Source organism: Rhinopithecus bieti, unplaced genomic scaffold (genome assembly GCF_001698545.2).
Source record: "Rhinopithecus bieti isolate Rb0 unplaced genomic scaffold, ASM169854v2 scaffold_62832, whole genome shotgun sequence".
NCBI lineage: Eukaryota > Metazoa > Chordata > Mammalia > Primates > Cercopithecidae > Rhinopithecus > Rhinopithecus bieti.
The window spans coordinates 217,828-232,606 of NW_016823854.1; the positions used below are offsets into that span (position 1 = coordinate 217,828).

Below are 14,779 nucleotides of genomic sequence, written 5' to 3' on the forward strand. Positions count from 1 at the left end.
GGCTGGAGTGCAGTGGCGCAATCTAGGCTCACTGCAAGCCCCACCTCCCAGGTTCACGCCATTCTCCTGCCTCAGCCTCCCGAGGAGCAGGGACTTCAGGGGTGTGCCACCACACCCAGCCAATTTTTTTGTACTTTTAGTAGAGATAGGAATTAACCAGGTTAGCCAGGATGGTCTCGATCTCCTGACCGTGTAATCCACCCACCTCGGCCTCCCAAAGTGCTGGGATTACAGGCATGAGCCACCGTGTTTGCTATGTTGCCCAGGCTGTCCTCCAACTCCTGGGCTCAAGCGATCCTCCCACTTCAGCCTCCCAGGCTGGGGCTACAGGCACACATGCCACCACACCTGGCTTATCTTGCATTCTTGATTTGTAATGTTAAGTGTTTTTTCATTCACGGAAACACTATTCCCTCACAATGAAATTGTCTTTTAATAAGTTTAACTGCTTATCTTCTGAACTCGTGGATTGGCCTTATAAATGTGTATCAATTCTTTACCTGCGGAAGAGGAAATTATTGGTAAAATAAGTACAATACCAAAAAAAGAGCTCTTAATGGTAGCTGGCAATAAGGACTCCCTGTGTGAAACTAATAAATGTCTCTTCTCTACCATATTACAAATTCCTTTGAAATCAAGGGCAATGGGTTTTGTTCTGACTTGTATTGCCCCCTCCTAAAGCCATACCCTCACCGCCAAAAGTGTTTTTTGTAAATAATTGTTAAACAGATTCTCAGCTTGCTATGGGGCAAAATAATCTGGCTAATTATCCCGTTCCCATCAAACTCACTTCCACACTCTTACCCACTAGTCCCACTAGTTCTCCTGTCTCTAAAACTAGAATTCTACCATTTTTAACTACCCTATCTCCTTCACACAATCAGTTGCCATCCTGTCAATTCTATACTCGAAATCTGTATATATCCAAAAGATGTATAAATCCTCTCCTATGTAGTTCCACTGGGACATAGCATAGCACTGATTTAGAGCCAGAAAAACGTGTGATGGTGGATCTTAATCTAGCTATGCTATTTTAGGAAAGTCACCTAATCTCTCAGGCTCAGTTTCCTTATCTACAAAATATAGATGACTACCTTTGAAAACTCAGCATGGGCCCTGCAGTGGCTCATGCCTGTAATCTTTGCACTTTGGGAGGCTGAGGTGGGCGAATCGCTTGAGCTTAGGAATTCAAGACTAGCCTGGGCAACATGGCAAAACACCACCTCCACAAAAAAATAAAAAAATCAGCCAGGCGTGTTGGTGCACAACTGTAGTCCCAGCTACTCGGGAGGCAGAGATGGAAGGATCGATTGAGCCCCGGTGGCAGAAATTGCAGTGAGCCGTGATCGCACCACTGCACTCCAGTTTGGGTGACAGAGCAAGACCTAGTCTCAAAAAAAAAAAAAAAGAAAAGAAAAACTGATGGAAGGACCAGAGATGATTTACTTAAGTTATCAAAGCCCACTGTGTCTGGCACAAATTAAGCATTCAATAAATGTTAAACAATGATTGCTGCCCATTGGCTAACTCAGGTTTTCATAACATCTCACTTTTTCTCCCTGATTTTGTCACCTTACGTCTATTTTCTCTGAAATACCATTTTAAGTATTATTGATCAAGTAATCTACCTAATGTATCTTACTAATTGTATGATTTGCCTGCTCAAAAACTACCCATTTCCTACAAAATAAAGTCCATAATTTTTATTTTTTTTTATTTATTTATTTTAAGAGACAGAGTCTTGCTCTGTCGCGCAGGCTGGAGTGCAGTGGCGCGATCTTGGCTCACAGCAACCTCCACCTCCCAGGTTCTAGCAATTCTCCTGCCTCAGCCTCCTGAGTAGCTGGGACTACAGACGCACACCGCCACGCCCGGCTAATTTTTTGTATTTTAGTAGAGACGGGGTATCACCGTGTTACCCAGGCTGGTCTCGAACTCCTGACGTCAGGCAATCCACCCGCCTCAGCCTCTCAAAGTGCTAGGATTACAGGCTTGAGCCACCGCGCCTGGCCTAAAGTCCGTAATTTTTTGTTGAGCATTCAAGGAGCTCCATGATCTGTCTCTGAACTGCCTTGGGTGCCACTTCACACTGTTACTTCAAGCATATCCTGACAGATGACTGACTACTCCAGTAGAATGCCCTCCTTTCCTAACTACAACCGTGAACTATTGCCCCTTTCACCAAAGACCAAGTTAATAAGCCAAACACCTTGACGAAGTCTTTCGTGATACTCTCAAATGAAAAGTTATCTCTGCCTCTTCTGAAATCACGTATCCTTTATTTATACCCACAAAGACAGCTAGTTCTAATATGTCAGATACCGATGGGCATTTTGTAAACAAAGATGATAAACCCCAATGAATTCACACTGTGCTTCTTTATGCGATCATCACATTCTAACTCAAATCACAAATTTGTGAATCTAATCTCCAACGCTGGGTTATAACTTCTTGAAAACAAACATTTCAATATTTCATATCACCCACAAACCCCTACTTCCTCCTTCAAGACTTGATTCAAATGTGATCTCTACTAAGCCTTTCCCAATCACCCCAGAAGAAGGCATTTACCATCTGCCCTATGCGCTCAAGGTACTCAATGTTTACCTAAGAATGAATAAAAGAATAGATTAAATATACGATAAACTAATGAAGGTCAATTTTCCTAAACTAGAATAGTACTAAACTAATTCATTATATGCCTCTTTCTCTTTTTTTCTCTTTCTCTCTTTCTTTCGAGACAGGGTCTCACTCTGTTGCTCAGGCTGGAGCACAGTGGTGTAGTGATCTTAGCTCACGGCAGCCTCGACCTCCCAGGCTCAAGTGATTCTTCCACTTCAGCCTTCCGAGTAGTTGGGGCAACAGCAGCATGAAGCCACCACAGCTAGTTAATTTTCTTTTGTAGAGACAGGGGTTCCACTATGTTGCCCAGGGTGGTCTCAAACTCCTGGACTCAAACAATTCTTCTGCTTCCGCCTCCCAAAACGCTTGAGATTACAGGCATGAGCCGCTGCGCCAGGCTCTTTCAATTTTAACTGTTCTCTATTTCTATACACACACGTTTGATCTGATCCAACTACTGTCTTCATTGAGGGTTTTCTAAATCTTGGCTGGAATGTCGGAGAGATATAGTCATTGAACAAACAGTGCTAACTGATCCACATGAAATGTGAGACCATAAATTAATTGTCAGTAAGAAATGCTAACTCGAAGTCCTCCAAATTTTGACTTTTACAAACCTATAAACCATTCGTTAAATTAGATCACAGCTATCAACTTTCTATTTTGCCAGGTAAAGCATTATGATACAACCACTACCCACTATCATTACTATCTTACAAAAGAAAGAACATTTTAAATATTTTCCATTCAAATATTTATTGAGCACCTACGTTTTGCTAACAGAGGCACTGGAGATACAACTAAGAAGAGAAGAGATACATTATATGTATCCTCAAGCTTTTTGAGGATACATATAATATCAAGAACACACGTGATACAAATAAAAGGAAAAAAATAATATCCAAAGAAAGAACAGTTCTCTAAATTGATTAAGCTTACATTAAGACAGAGAAATGTGAAGTCCGCTTTTTTTTTTTTTTTGTAACACTTTCTCCGTAGACTTCATTCGAGTTCATTTTTGGTCTGCTTTCAGGAATCTTTAGTTAACCAGCTATGTTTAATTTACATATTGCTAGGTCAATTGTACATTCAGGGGAGTTCAAATAATTTTGTACAGAAATATTACTCCACAACATTCCACCCCCGCCCTCAAAAGACATGTCTGCTGATGAGTTTAACTATACTTCTCTCAACGCTCCCCTCTTCGCAAGTATTCTCCGTGAATGCATCTCATTCCTAATGTGTGAAATCTCTCCGAGAGACAAGTATTAAAGTTTCAGGCCAAATTAGAGACCACCGTAATCCTAAACCGAATGAGTGTCACAACTGGGGAACATAACTCCCGACAGAAAAGGGGCCAAAGAGAAAGGATTTAGAAACACTGTGATTCGGAAATCACGAAGCCAGCGTAAGCTGCTCAGACTCCGGCACTACTGTCAAACACTACTGTCAAACCAAGACCCCTCCCAAACGCCATCTGAGGGAAACCTGAGAACCCTGATCCTTCTCACGGCCCAAACCTGATAGGAAAAATAAAAAATAAAGCCATGCAAGCAGAAAAGCCAACTCGACCAAAGACACGGAAGGCCCAAGTTAAAGCAAGGAAATGAAGGGGCTGCTGCAGCCCTCCCTCAGACGCGATGCTCACACCGCTCGGGGGAGGGTGTCTGTGTGTAAGCGAGAAATTAAAGAAGTAATCTGCAGAGGGAAAAGTCGAGGACGCCTAACGGTTTTTTTGTAAAGGTCCCAAGTCGAGAAGCAGCGTCAGAATCAAGTCGCCAAGCCTTACCTCTGCGCTCGGGTGTTTAAAAGTATCTAAAAATAGCAGCTCCATCGCAGAGTCCACCGCCATGTTTGCCGCGGGCGGGGAACAGGGGGGAGGACTTCCGGGGCAGCGCTCCAGCCTGGGCGACAGCGGCTCAGGAGAGGGAGAACAGCGGCACTTCCGGTGACCAGAGCACTAGCGGCGCATACCTCGGCCTATCCCAACGCATCTTGTTGCCCGAAGTTGCCGGCCCCGCCTTTTCCAGCGCGGCGGAGGGCGCCCCCAGACGCAGAGGGGGGCAGAGGGAGGAGAGATGGGGACTACGGGGACTCCAGTGGTTCAAACGCTGTCGTTCCGCCGCGTTACAGAGCCACAGCTGTCCCCGGGTGGCGAAGTGCGGAGACCGGGTTTTGGAGAGGGTGGAGGAAGGGGAGGGAAAGCTGCCAACTTTGGATACCAACCGCATACACCCACCGAAGGGGATGTCCCACTTTTTCCAGCGCTGGGAGCAAAAAGATAACAGTGAGCGAGGTTGAAAAGTAAGACATTGATTTAAATAGAAGAAAACTGTTGTCAACAAACGAAAAGATTCTTTTCTTATCTGTAAAATGTGAAAAATCGTACCTAACCCACAGGCTGATTGTGAGGAGTAACTGAAATAAAATTTGAGGAATTGTATAACCTGAAGTACCAGTAACAATAAAACAGGAGGCAGAATGAAAAGTAAGCCTGTCGTGTCGGGTGTTGAGCTTTTGAGCAACGAGATAAACACAGCGGGTTTGGTAGTCTAAATGGCGCAAACCCTTAGCAGAGCAACTAGGAAGTAGCTTGTAAAATTACACGTGGCTACCCCTCTTCTAGGAAAATTCTCGCCCACGTATCTACAAATACAAGAATATTCACAGCAAACTTTGTCAGTTGCAAAAGAACAGGAAACATAAGTGCCATTGACAGAAGTAATAACTCAACAGTGGCGTATTTATATAATAGTATATAGCAGGTATGAAGAATGAACTAGTACTATATTTACTAGCATGAAAAATCCCAAAAAACAGAGTTGGCGGGCGCGTTGGCTCACACCTGTAATCCCAGCACTTAGGGAGGATGAGGCGGGAGGATCGCTTGAGCCCAGGAGTTGGAGAACTACCTGGGCAATATAGCAAGACCCCGTTCTTCACAAAAGGAAAACAAAAAAAACAAAACTTAAACAAAACAAGTTTAACACACCTCATCGCAAGCCGGGTGCGGTGGCGTGTTCCTGTGGTCCCAACTTCTCAGGGAAGCTGAGACAGGAGAATCTCTTAAGCCCAGGAGTTGGCGGCCAGTGGGGACACCCATCTCTTAGAAAAGGAAATAAAAACTACATAATGTAAAATAACATTTATATAATTAACTTGGAAAAGAATATAAATGTTTAGGAGTGTACATATGTCATAAGATTTTAAAGTCATGCATTGGAATGACTGAAATTTCAAGATAGTGGTGAACTGGAGGGAGATGTAATGGAGAAGAACAGAAAGGCTTCACATGCCTTGGTAATGTTTTATTATTTAGGTTAGTGTTAATTTCACAAGCATGCCTTACATTATTGTTTGTACCTTCTGGTATGTCTGAAATATTTAATAAGAAATGAGTTTCTAAAGTAAATCTCCTATCCACATCCTTCCTCAGCCATCCAGTTTCCTCTATTAGCTAGCTATAGTTTATCTTTTATTATTTGTTGTTGCATTGATATTTGTTGTTTCTACTATTTTTCTGTTTTCTGATTCTTGCTTTTTTTTTTTTATTTAGAAACAGGGTCTTCCTTTGTTGCCCAGGCTGGTCTCAAACTCTTGGCTTCAAGCAATCCTCCTGCCTCAGCCTCCCAAAGTGCTGCGATTATAGGCGTGAGCCACCCTGCCCCACCCCTTCTTCTGTGTTTAGGCTTATATGCTGTTCTCTTTCTAATTTCTACCACTGATGTTTATTTTTATTCGTATTTTTTATTTATTACTATATGTATTTATGTATATAAATTTTCCCCTAAGCTCTGCCTTAACCAATGTACTATATAGTGCTTTTATTGTTGTCATTTTTACAGTCTGATTTTCTTAGCTTTGATACCCTTTTGTTTTACATTTTATTTTATTTCAACAGTTTTGAGGGAACGGGTGGTGTTTGGTTGCATGGAAAAGTTCTTTAGTGGTGATTTCTGAGGTTTTGGTGCACCCACCACCTGAGCAGTGAGGTGGCTCAATGCACCCTCTGCCTCCCTGGTTGAAGCAATTTTCCTGCCTCAGCCTCTTGAGTAGCTGGGACTACAGTTGTGCACTACCATGCCCAGCTAATTTTTGTATTTTTAGTAGAGATGGGGTTTCAATTTTAGCCAGGCTGGTCTTGAACTCCTGACCTCAGACAGTGCCCACCTCGGCCTCCCAAAGTGCTGGGATTACAGGCGTGAGCCACTGTGTCCGGCAAATTTGTATATTTTCAAGAATTGTCTATTCATGTCCTTTGCCCACTTTTTGATGGGATTATTTTTTTTTTCTTGCTGATTTGTTTGAGTTCTTTGTAGATTCTGGATATTAGCCCTTTGTTGGATACATAGTTCGTGAAGATTTTTCTCCCACTCAGTGGATTGTCTGTTTACTCTGCTGATTATTTCTTTTGCTGCGCAGAAGCTTTTTAACGTAATTAGGTCCCATCTGTTTATCTTTGTTTTGTTGCATTTGCTTTTGGATTATTGGTCATGAACTCTTTGCCTAAGCCAGTGTCTACAAGAATTTTCCAAAGTTATTGTCTAGAATTTTATAGTTTCTGGTCTCAGACTTAAGTCTTTGATCCATCGTTGATTTTTGTATCAGGTGAGAGATGCGGATCTGGTTTCCTTCTTCTACATGTGTCTTGCCAATCATCCCAGCACCATTTGTTGAATAGGGTGCCCTTTCCCCACTTTATGTTTTTGTGTGCTTTGTCAAAGATCAGTTGGCTGTAAATATTTGGCTTTATTTCTGGGTTCTCTATTCTGTTGCACTGATCTACATGCCTACTTTTATACCAGTACCATGCTGTTTTGGTAGCTATAGCCTTGTAGTATAATTTGAATTCAGGTAGTGTGATGCCTCCAAATTTGTTCTTTTTGCTTAGTCTTGCTTTGGCTATGTGGGGTCTTTTTTTGTTCCATATGAATTTTAGGATTTTTTTTCGAGTTCTGTGAAGAATTATGATGGTATTTCAATGAGAATTGCATTGAATTTATAGAGTGCTTTTGGCAGTATTGTCATTTTCACAATATTGATCCTGAAGCAGTGTTGTTGTCTGGGGTAATACCCAAGGTTTGTTGTGTCACACCAAGGGAATCGAGGACGCGGGCATACACATGAAGGGAGGTTTAATAGCACAAGAAAGAGAAAGGAGAACAGCTCCCTCTCTTTAGAGAGAGAGAGAGAGAGAAAGAAAGAGAGAGACATAGGGGCAGCTCCCAAATGGGAATTCTAGCCCGCCGTGAAGTGCACCAGGTTTTATAGACAGGCTTGAGAACACAGTGTCTGATTTACATAGGGCCCACAGATTGGCTGGACCGGGTGTGATGTTTACATAGTGTGCGATGAAGCTGGCTGCCCTGCCCTAATCTTATTATGCAAATTGGACTTCCACATGTTCAGTACCATGTTGTCTGCTCCCTACTGCACGCATGGTTGGAAAAGAAAAGGGAAGATGGAGCCACCATTTTGAACATGCCTAGTCCCAGGTGGCCTTTTCCTATTGGCACAACTGCTGGCATTCACCCATGCAAGCTTCCAGCTTGCTTGTCCATGTGTGCAGCTCCATTTTACAGGCTGCTCTTTGTTAGAAAGCAAGATGATTTGGGGGCTGCTTTTCATTAAAAGGAAAACCTTACTGAGGACTTCCTCGCCCTCACTATCTGCCTAAATAATTTCTTTTTAACTCCTATATTAAAATTCTGGGCCAGGCGCAGTGGCATACACCTGTAATCCCAGCACTTTGGAAGGCCGAGGCGGGCAGATCACTTGAGGTCAGGAGTTCAAGACCAGCCTGGCCAACATGGCAAAATCCCATCTCTACTAAAAATTAAAAAATTAGCCAGGTGTGGTGGCAAGTGCCTGTAGTTCCAGCTACTTGAGAGGCTGAGGCAGGAGAATCGCTTGAACCCAGGAAGCGGAGGTTGCAGTGAGCTGAGATTGTGCCACTGCACTCCAGCCTGGGTGACGGAATAAGAGTCCTCAAAAAATAAATTAATTAAATAAATAAAATAAAATAAAATTCTTCCCATCCATGAGTGTGGGGTGTCTCCATTTGTTTGTGTCATCTATTGTTTCTTTCGGCGGGTGTTCTGCGGTTTTCGTCGTAGAGATCTTTCACCTGCTTGGTTAGGTATATTTCTAATTATTATTACTTTTTTTTTTTTTTTTTTTTTGCAGATACTGTAAAAGAGGTTGAGTTCTTGATTGGATTCTCAGCTTAGTCATTGTTGATGTAAAGCAGTGCCACTGATTTGTGTACGTTGATTTTGTATCCTGTCAGATCTAGGAGCTTTTGGGATGAGTCTTTAGGGTTTTCTAGGTGTACAATCATATCATCAGCGAACAGCAGCAGTTTGACTTTCTCTTTACTGATTTAAATGCCCTTTATTTCTTTCTCATCTGATTGCTCTGGCTAGGACTTCCAGTACTATGTTGAATAGAAGTGGTGACAGTGGGCATCCTTATCTTGTTCCATTTTGCTGTGGGAATGCTTTCAACTTTTCCCCATTCAGTGTAATGTGGGCTGTGAGTTTGTCATAGATGACTTTTATTACCTTGAGGTATGTCCCTTCTCCAGCAATTTTGCTGAGGGTTCTAATCATAAATGGAGGCTGGATTTTGTCAGATGCTTTTTCTGCATCTATTGAGATAATAATGATTTTTGTTTTTAATACTGTTTGTATGATGTATCACATTTATTGACTTGCATATGGTAAACTATCCCTGCATCCCTGATATGAAACCCAACTTGATCGTGGTGGATTATCTTTTTGATATGCTGTTGGATTTGGTTAGCTAGTATTTTGTTGAGGAGTTTTGCATCTGTGTTCACCAGGGATATTGGTCTATAGTTTTCTCTTTTTGTTATGTCCTTTCCAGGTTTTGGTATAAGGGTGATACTGGCTTCATAGAATGATTCAGGGAGGATTCCCTCTTTCTCTATTTTTTGGAATGGTTTCAGTAGGATTGGTACCAACTCTTCTTTGAATGCCTGATAGAATTCAGCTGTGAATCCACGTGGTCCTGGACTTTTTGTTGTTGTTGTTGGCAATTTTTAAATTACTGTTTTAATCTCACTACTTGTTACTGGTCTGTTCAGAATTTCTGTTTCTTTTTTATTTAATCCAGGAGGGTTGTATATTTGCAGGAATGTATCCACCTCTTCTAGATTTTCTAGTTTGTGTGTATAGAGATGTTCATAGTAGCCTTGAATGATCTTTTGCATTTCTGTGGTATTAGTTGTAATTTTCCTATTTCATTTCTAATTGAACTTATGTGGATCTTCTCTCTTCTTTTCTTGGTTAATCTCACTAACAGTCTATCAATTTTGTTTATCTTTTGAAAGAGCCAGCTTTTTGTTTCATTTATCTTTTGTATTTATTTGTTTCCATTTTATTTAATTTGGCTCTGATCTTTGTTATTTCTTGTCTTCTGCTGGGTTTGGGTTTGGTTTGTTCTTGTTTCTCTAGTTATTTGAGGTGTGACCTTAGATTGTCTATTTGTACTCTTATGAACTTTCCTCTTAGCACCACTTTTGCTGTGTCCCAGAGTTTTTGATAAGTTTCATCACTATTATCATTCAAGTAATTTTTAAATTTCCATCTTAATTTCACTGTTGACCCAAAGACCATTCAGGAGCAGATTATTTAATTTCCATGTATTTGTATAGTTTTGAGGGTTCCTTTTAGAGTTAATTTCCGATTTTATTTCACTGTGATCTGACAGGGTACTGATATAATTTCAATTTTCTTAAATTTATTGAAACTTGTTTTGTGGCCTATTATATTGTCTCTCTTGGACAATGTTCTATGTACTGATGAAAATAATATATATTCTGAAGTTGTTGGGTAGAATGTTCTGTAAGTATCTGTTTAATCTATTTGTTCTAGGGTATAGTTTAAGTCCATTGTTTCTTTGTTGACTTTCTGTCTTCATGACCTGTCTAGTGTTGTCAGTGGAGTATCGAAGTCCCCCACTATTACTGTGTTGCTGTCTGTCTCATGTCTTAGGTCTAGTCATAATTGTTTTATGAATTAGAGAGCTCCAGTGTTAGGTGCATATATATTTAGGATTGTGATACTTTCCTGTTGGACAAATCCTTTTATCATTGTCCCTCTTTGTCTTTTTTTTTTTAACTGTTGTTGCTTTAAAGTCTTTTTTGTCTGATATGAGAATAGCTACTCCTGCTTGTTTTTGGTTTCCATTTGCATGGAATATCTTTTTCCACCCCTTTACCTTAAGTTTATGTGAGTCCTTATGTGTTAGATGAGTCTCTTGAAGATAGCAGATACTTGGTTGGTGAATTTTTATCCATTCTACCATTCTGTATCTTTTAAATGGGGCATTTAGGCTATTTACATTCAACATTAGTACTGAGAGGTGAGTTACTGTTCTATTCTTCACGCTAGATGAATAGGATAAGGCCAGTGGGGTTATGTTCCAGAGGGGATTATGGCTGCCTCTGTCGCCAGGGAAGTGGGAGAAAACCAGTAGTGATAGGCCTCACCCAGCTCCCATGCAGTTGACGGGGCCAGTCTCATTTCTACTATGTCCCTGCTAACAGCACCAACTTTATCTCCAGGCAGCCTTCAGGCAACAGTCAGACCTAGCCCCAGGCTATAAGTTTCCCCACTGAGAAAGCAAATATGGCTTTCAAGCCATGCCTCACCCCACCTACCTACACTGTCCACCATGACTCCTGCTCTCCTGTCTGCAGCAGTTTTCATTTGCCCGTGGATTCTGCTCAAGAGAGTTCACACCCAGTCAAAATTATTACAGAGTTCATTTGAAAGCTTCTTTCACCCTGTGACCCCTCCCGAATTCTACCAGCTGCCTTCCCTGAGGGCCCCTATGAGATATAGTCAGAGATGGCTTCCCTGGGCTTGAACTGAAGAATGGCAGTGCCTACAAGGTTCTTCCCACTGCAGCTTCTACTTTTATATTTCAAGCTAAATCTGTTTCAGCTCCAGGTAAGGTTAAATCCCTCTTCCATAATCTGGATTTTTGGGTTCCCCAGTGGGGATGTGTGTTCAGAGGCAGATGTTCTACCTCTCACGCTTCAGGAACTCAGTTTTTCACCTGTCTTGAAGAATTGGCAGCGGCCTGCCACTTCTTTCAAAGGATCTGTGATTTCTTTTGGTTTTGCTGGTTCACTTCTGCAGTGGTTCCTGGAGCAAATGTCCATGGTGTGAGTCTCCACACGCTGTTCTGTCCATCCAAGTAGGAGCTGCACATCAGCCCTGTCTCCTATCGGCCATCTTCCTTGGTCTTCCTGATAACCTTTTTGAGCCAAGAGTAGTGTGAGTTAGATATTTAAAATTAATAGACTATTTTTAGAGCAGTTTTGTTACCAGAAAGTGGTCCCAATCCAGACCCCAAGAGAGGGTTCTTGGATCTCTTGCAAGAAATAATTCAGGATAAGTCCATAGAGTAAAGTGAAAGCAAGTTTATTAAGAAAGTAAAGGAATAAAACAATGACTACTCCATAGATCAGCCCCAAAGGCTGCTGGTTGCCCATTTTTCTGTTTATTTCTTGATTATACACTAAACAAGGGGTTGATTATTCTTGCCTCCCCTTTTTACACCATATAGGACAACTTCCTGACGTTGCCATGACATTTGTAAATTGTCATGGTGCTGATGGGAGTATAGCAGTGAGGACAACCTGAAGTCACTCTCGTCACCATCTTGATATTGGTGGGTTTTAGCCAGCTTCTTTACTGCAACCCATCTTATCAGCAAGGTCTTTATTATCTGTATCTTGTGCTGACTTCCTGTCTTATCCTGTGACTTAGAATCCCTAACCATCTGGGAATGCAGCCCAGTGGGTCCCAGCCTCATTTCACCCAGCCTCTATACAAGATGGCATCTCTCTGGTTTAAACACTTCTGACAGTTTTACGTGTAAAAAATTGAGCAGATAGTACAGAGAGTTCCCATATACTCTCTCTTTCCCCATTTAAAGATTCCTCTATTATTGTCTTGCAATAGCTTGGTACTTTTACTACAGTTGATGAACCAGTAGTGATACCTTATTATTAAATAAAGTTTACATTAGGATTTACTTTTAGTGTTGTACAGTTTCGACAAATATATAATGCCATGTATCTGCCCTTACAGTCTAATACAGAATAATTTCACTGCCCTAAAAATTCCTTGTGCTCTACCTTTTTATCTCTCCTTCTATCCTCACAACCACTGATCTTTTCACTGTTTATATAGTTTGCCTTTTTCAGAATGTAATATAATTAGAATCATACAGTATTGATCCATTTCAGACCAGCTTTTTTCCCTGAGTAATATGCATTTGAGGTTCCTCCGTGTATTTTCATGGCTTGATAGCTCATTTGTTTTTATTACTGAATAAAATTGTCTAGATATAACATAGTTTATCCATCCAAGCAAGACCTTGTCTCTAAGAAAAAGAAATTGCTCTAAAAAGTAATACCTATTAATTTTTTAAAAGGTAAGAACCATTAGGCATGGTGGCTCACGTCTGTAATCCCAGCACTTTAGGGGACCGAGGCAAGAGGATTGCTTGAGCCCAGGAGTGCAAGACCAGCCTTGGCAACATAGCAAGACCTTTTCTCTACAAATAATATAAATAATTAGCCTGATGTAGTGGTGTGCACCTTTAGTCCTGGCTACTCGGGAGGCTGAGGCTGGAGAATCGCTTGACTCCAGGAGGCGGAGGTTGCAGTGAGCCAAGACCATTTCACTGCACTCCAGCCTGGGTGACAGAATGAGGCCCCATCTCCAAAAAAAATAAAAATAAGACCCAACTATATGCTATCTACAAGAAATGCACTTTAAATATAAAGACACGAGTTAATGAATTAAAAATAAAAGATTGGAAAATGTATACCATGCCAACACTAATCAAAAGAAAGCTGAGTGATTACATTAATATCAAAATAGATTTCAGAGCAAAGAATATTACCAAAGATGATAAACATTATGTTATAATGATAAAGGAGTCAATTCATTAGGAATTTGTGACAAGCCTAAATTTTTATATATCTAATAGCAGAACTTCAAAACTTGAAGCAAAACTGGTAAAACTGAAGGGAGAACTAGACCAAAAAAAGAGTTTAGAATAATGTGCATAGCATGCTATTTTAATGCAAAATACTAATGTATGCTTGAATTTATAGGCTACCTATGAAAGGATTATGTAAGAAACTGATAATACTTGTTGCCTCCAGGAAGGGGAGTTTGATGGCTCTGGTGTAGAGAGAGAAGGAAATCTATTCCCATGTGTATATATTACCTGTTAAAAATAACCATCCTGGCCAACATGGTGAAATCTCATCTGTACTAAAAATACAAAAATTAGCTGGGTGTGGTGGCAGGTGCCTGTAATCCCAGCTACTCAGGAGGCTGAGGCAGGAGAATCGCTTGAACCTGGGAGGCAAAGATTGCACTGAGCCGAGATCATGCCATTGCACTCCAGCCTGGGTGACACAGTGAGACTCTGTCTCAAAAAAAGAAAAAAAAAATAGAATTTTTGCCAGGCACAGTGGCTTATGCCTGTAGTCCCAGCACTTTGGGAGGCCAAGGCAGGAGTATCACTTGTATCCAGGAGCTTGAGACCAGCCTGGGCAACATAGCAAGACCCCATCTCTACAAAAAATCAAAAATTAGTTGCCCACAGTGGCATGTGCCTGAAGCCCCAGCTAGTCAGTAGGCTAAGATGGAAGGATCACATGAACGTAAATCGAGGCTGCAGTGAGTCATCATCATGCCACTGCACTCATTCTGTGTAACAGAGTGAGATCCTATCTCAAAAATAACAACAATAATAATAATAATAGGCCAGGTGTGGTGGCTCACACCTGTAATCTCAATGCTTTGGGACACCAAGGCAGAAGGACTGCTTGAGCTGGACAGCATGGTGAAACCCTCATCTCTACAAAACCACCCTGGGCAACATCGTGAAACCCTCATCTCTACAAAAAATACAAAAATTAGCCAGGCTTGGTGGTGCATACTTGTGGTTCCAGCTACTCAGGAGGCTGAGATGGGAGGATTGCTTGCACCCAGGAGGTCAAGGCTGCAGTATGCCAAGATCATACTACTGCACTCCAGCCTGCGTGACAGAGCAAGACCCTGTCTCCAAAAGAATAAATAAAAATAGATTTTTTTTTTTT

The 14,779-nt window shown here is 41.3% G+C and overlaps 1 protein-coding gene and 1 long non-coding RNA gene across 5 annotated transcripts in view; one reads left to right on the plus strand and one right to left on the minus strand.

Moving 5' to 3' along the window:
• VIRMA (vir like m6A methyltransferase associated) overlaps window positions 1-4,676 on the minus strand; it is a 68,922-nt gene extending 64,246 nt beyond the window's left edge. For 2 of the 4 annotated variants that reach the window (XM_017861924.1, XM_017861923.1), the window contains exon 1: window positions 4,412-4,673. In XM_017861924.1, coding sequence (XP_017717413.1) covers window positions 4,412-4,474 — 63 coding nt within the window. In that variant the 5' untranslated portion in view covers window positions 4,475-4,673. Of the gene's footprint in view, window positions 1-4,411 lie in introns of all 4 variants that reach the window. The other 2 variants (XM_017861925.1, XM_017861926.1) reach the window with 2 other exon arrangements.
• Window positions 4,677-4,751: 75 nt separating this feature from the next.
• LOC108521906 (uncharacterized) overlaps window positions 4,752-14,779 on the plus strand; it is a 14,242-nt gene continuing 4,214 nt past the window's right edge. The window contains exon 1 of the long non-coding RNA XR_001883310.1: window positions 4,752-4,926. This is a non-coding gene — a long non-coding RNA (uncharacterized LOC108521906). The remainder of the gene's footprint in view (window positions 4,927-14,779) is intronic.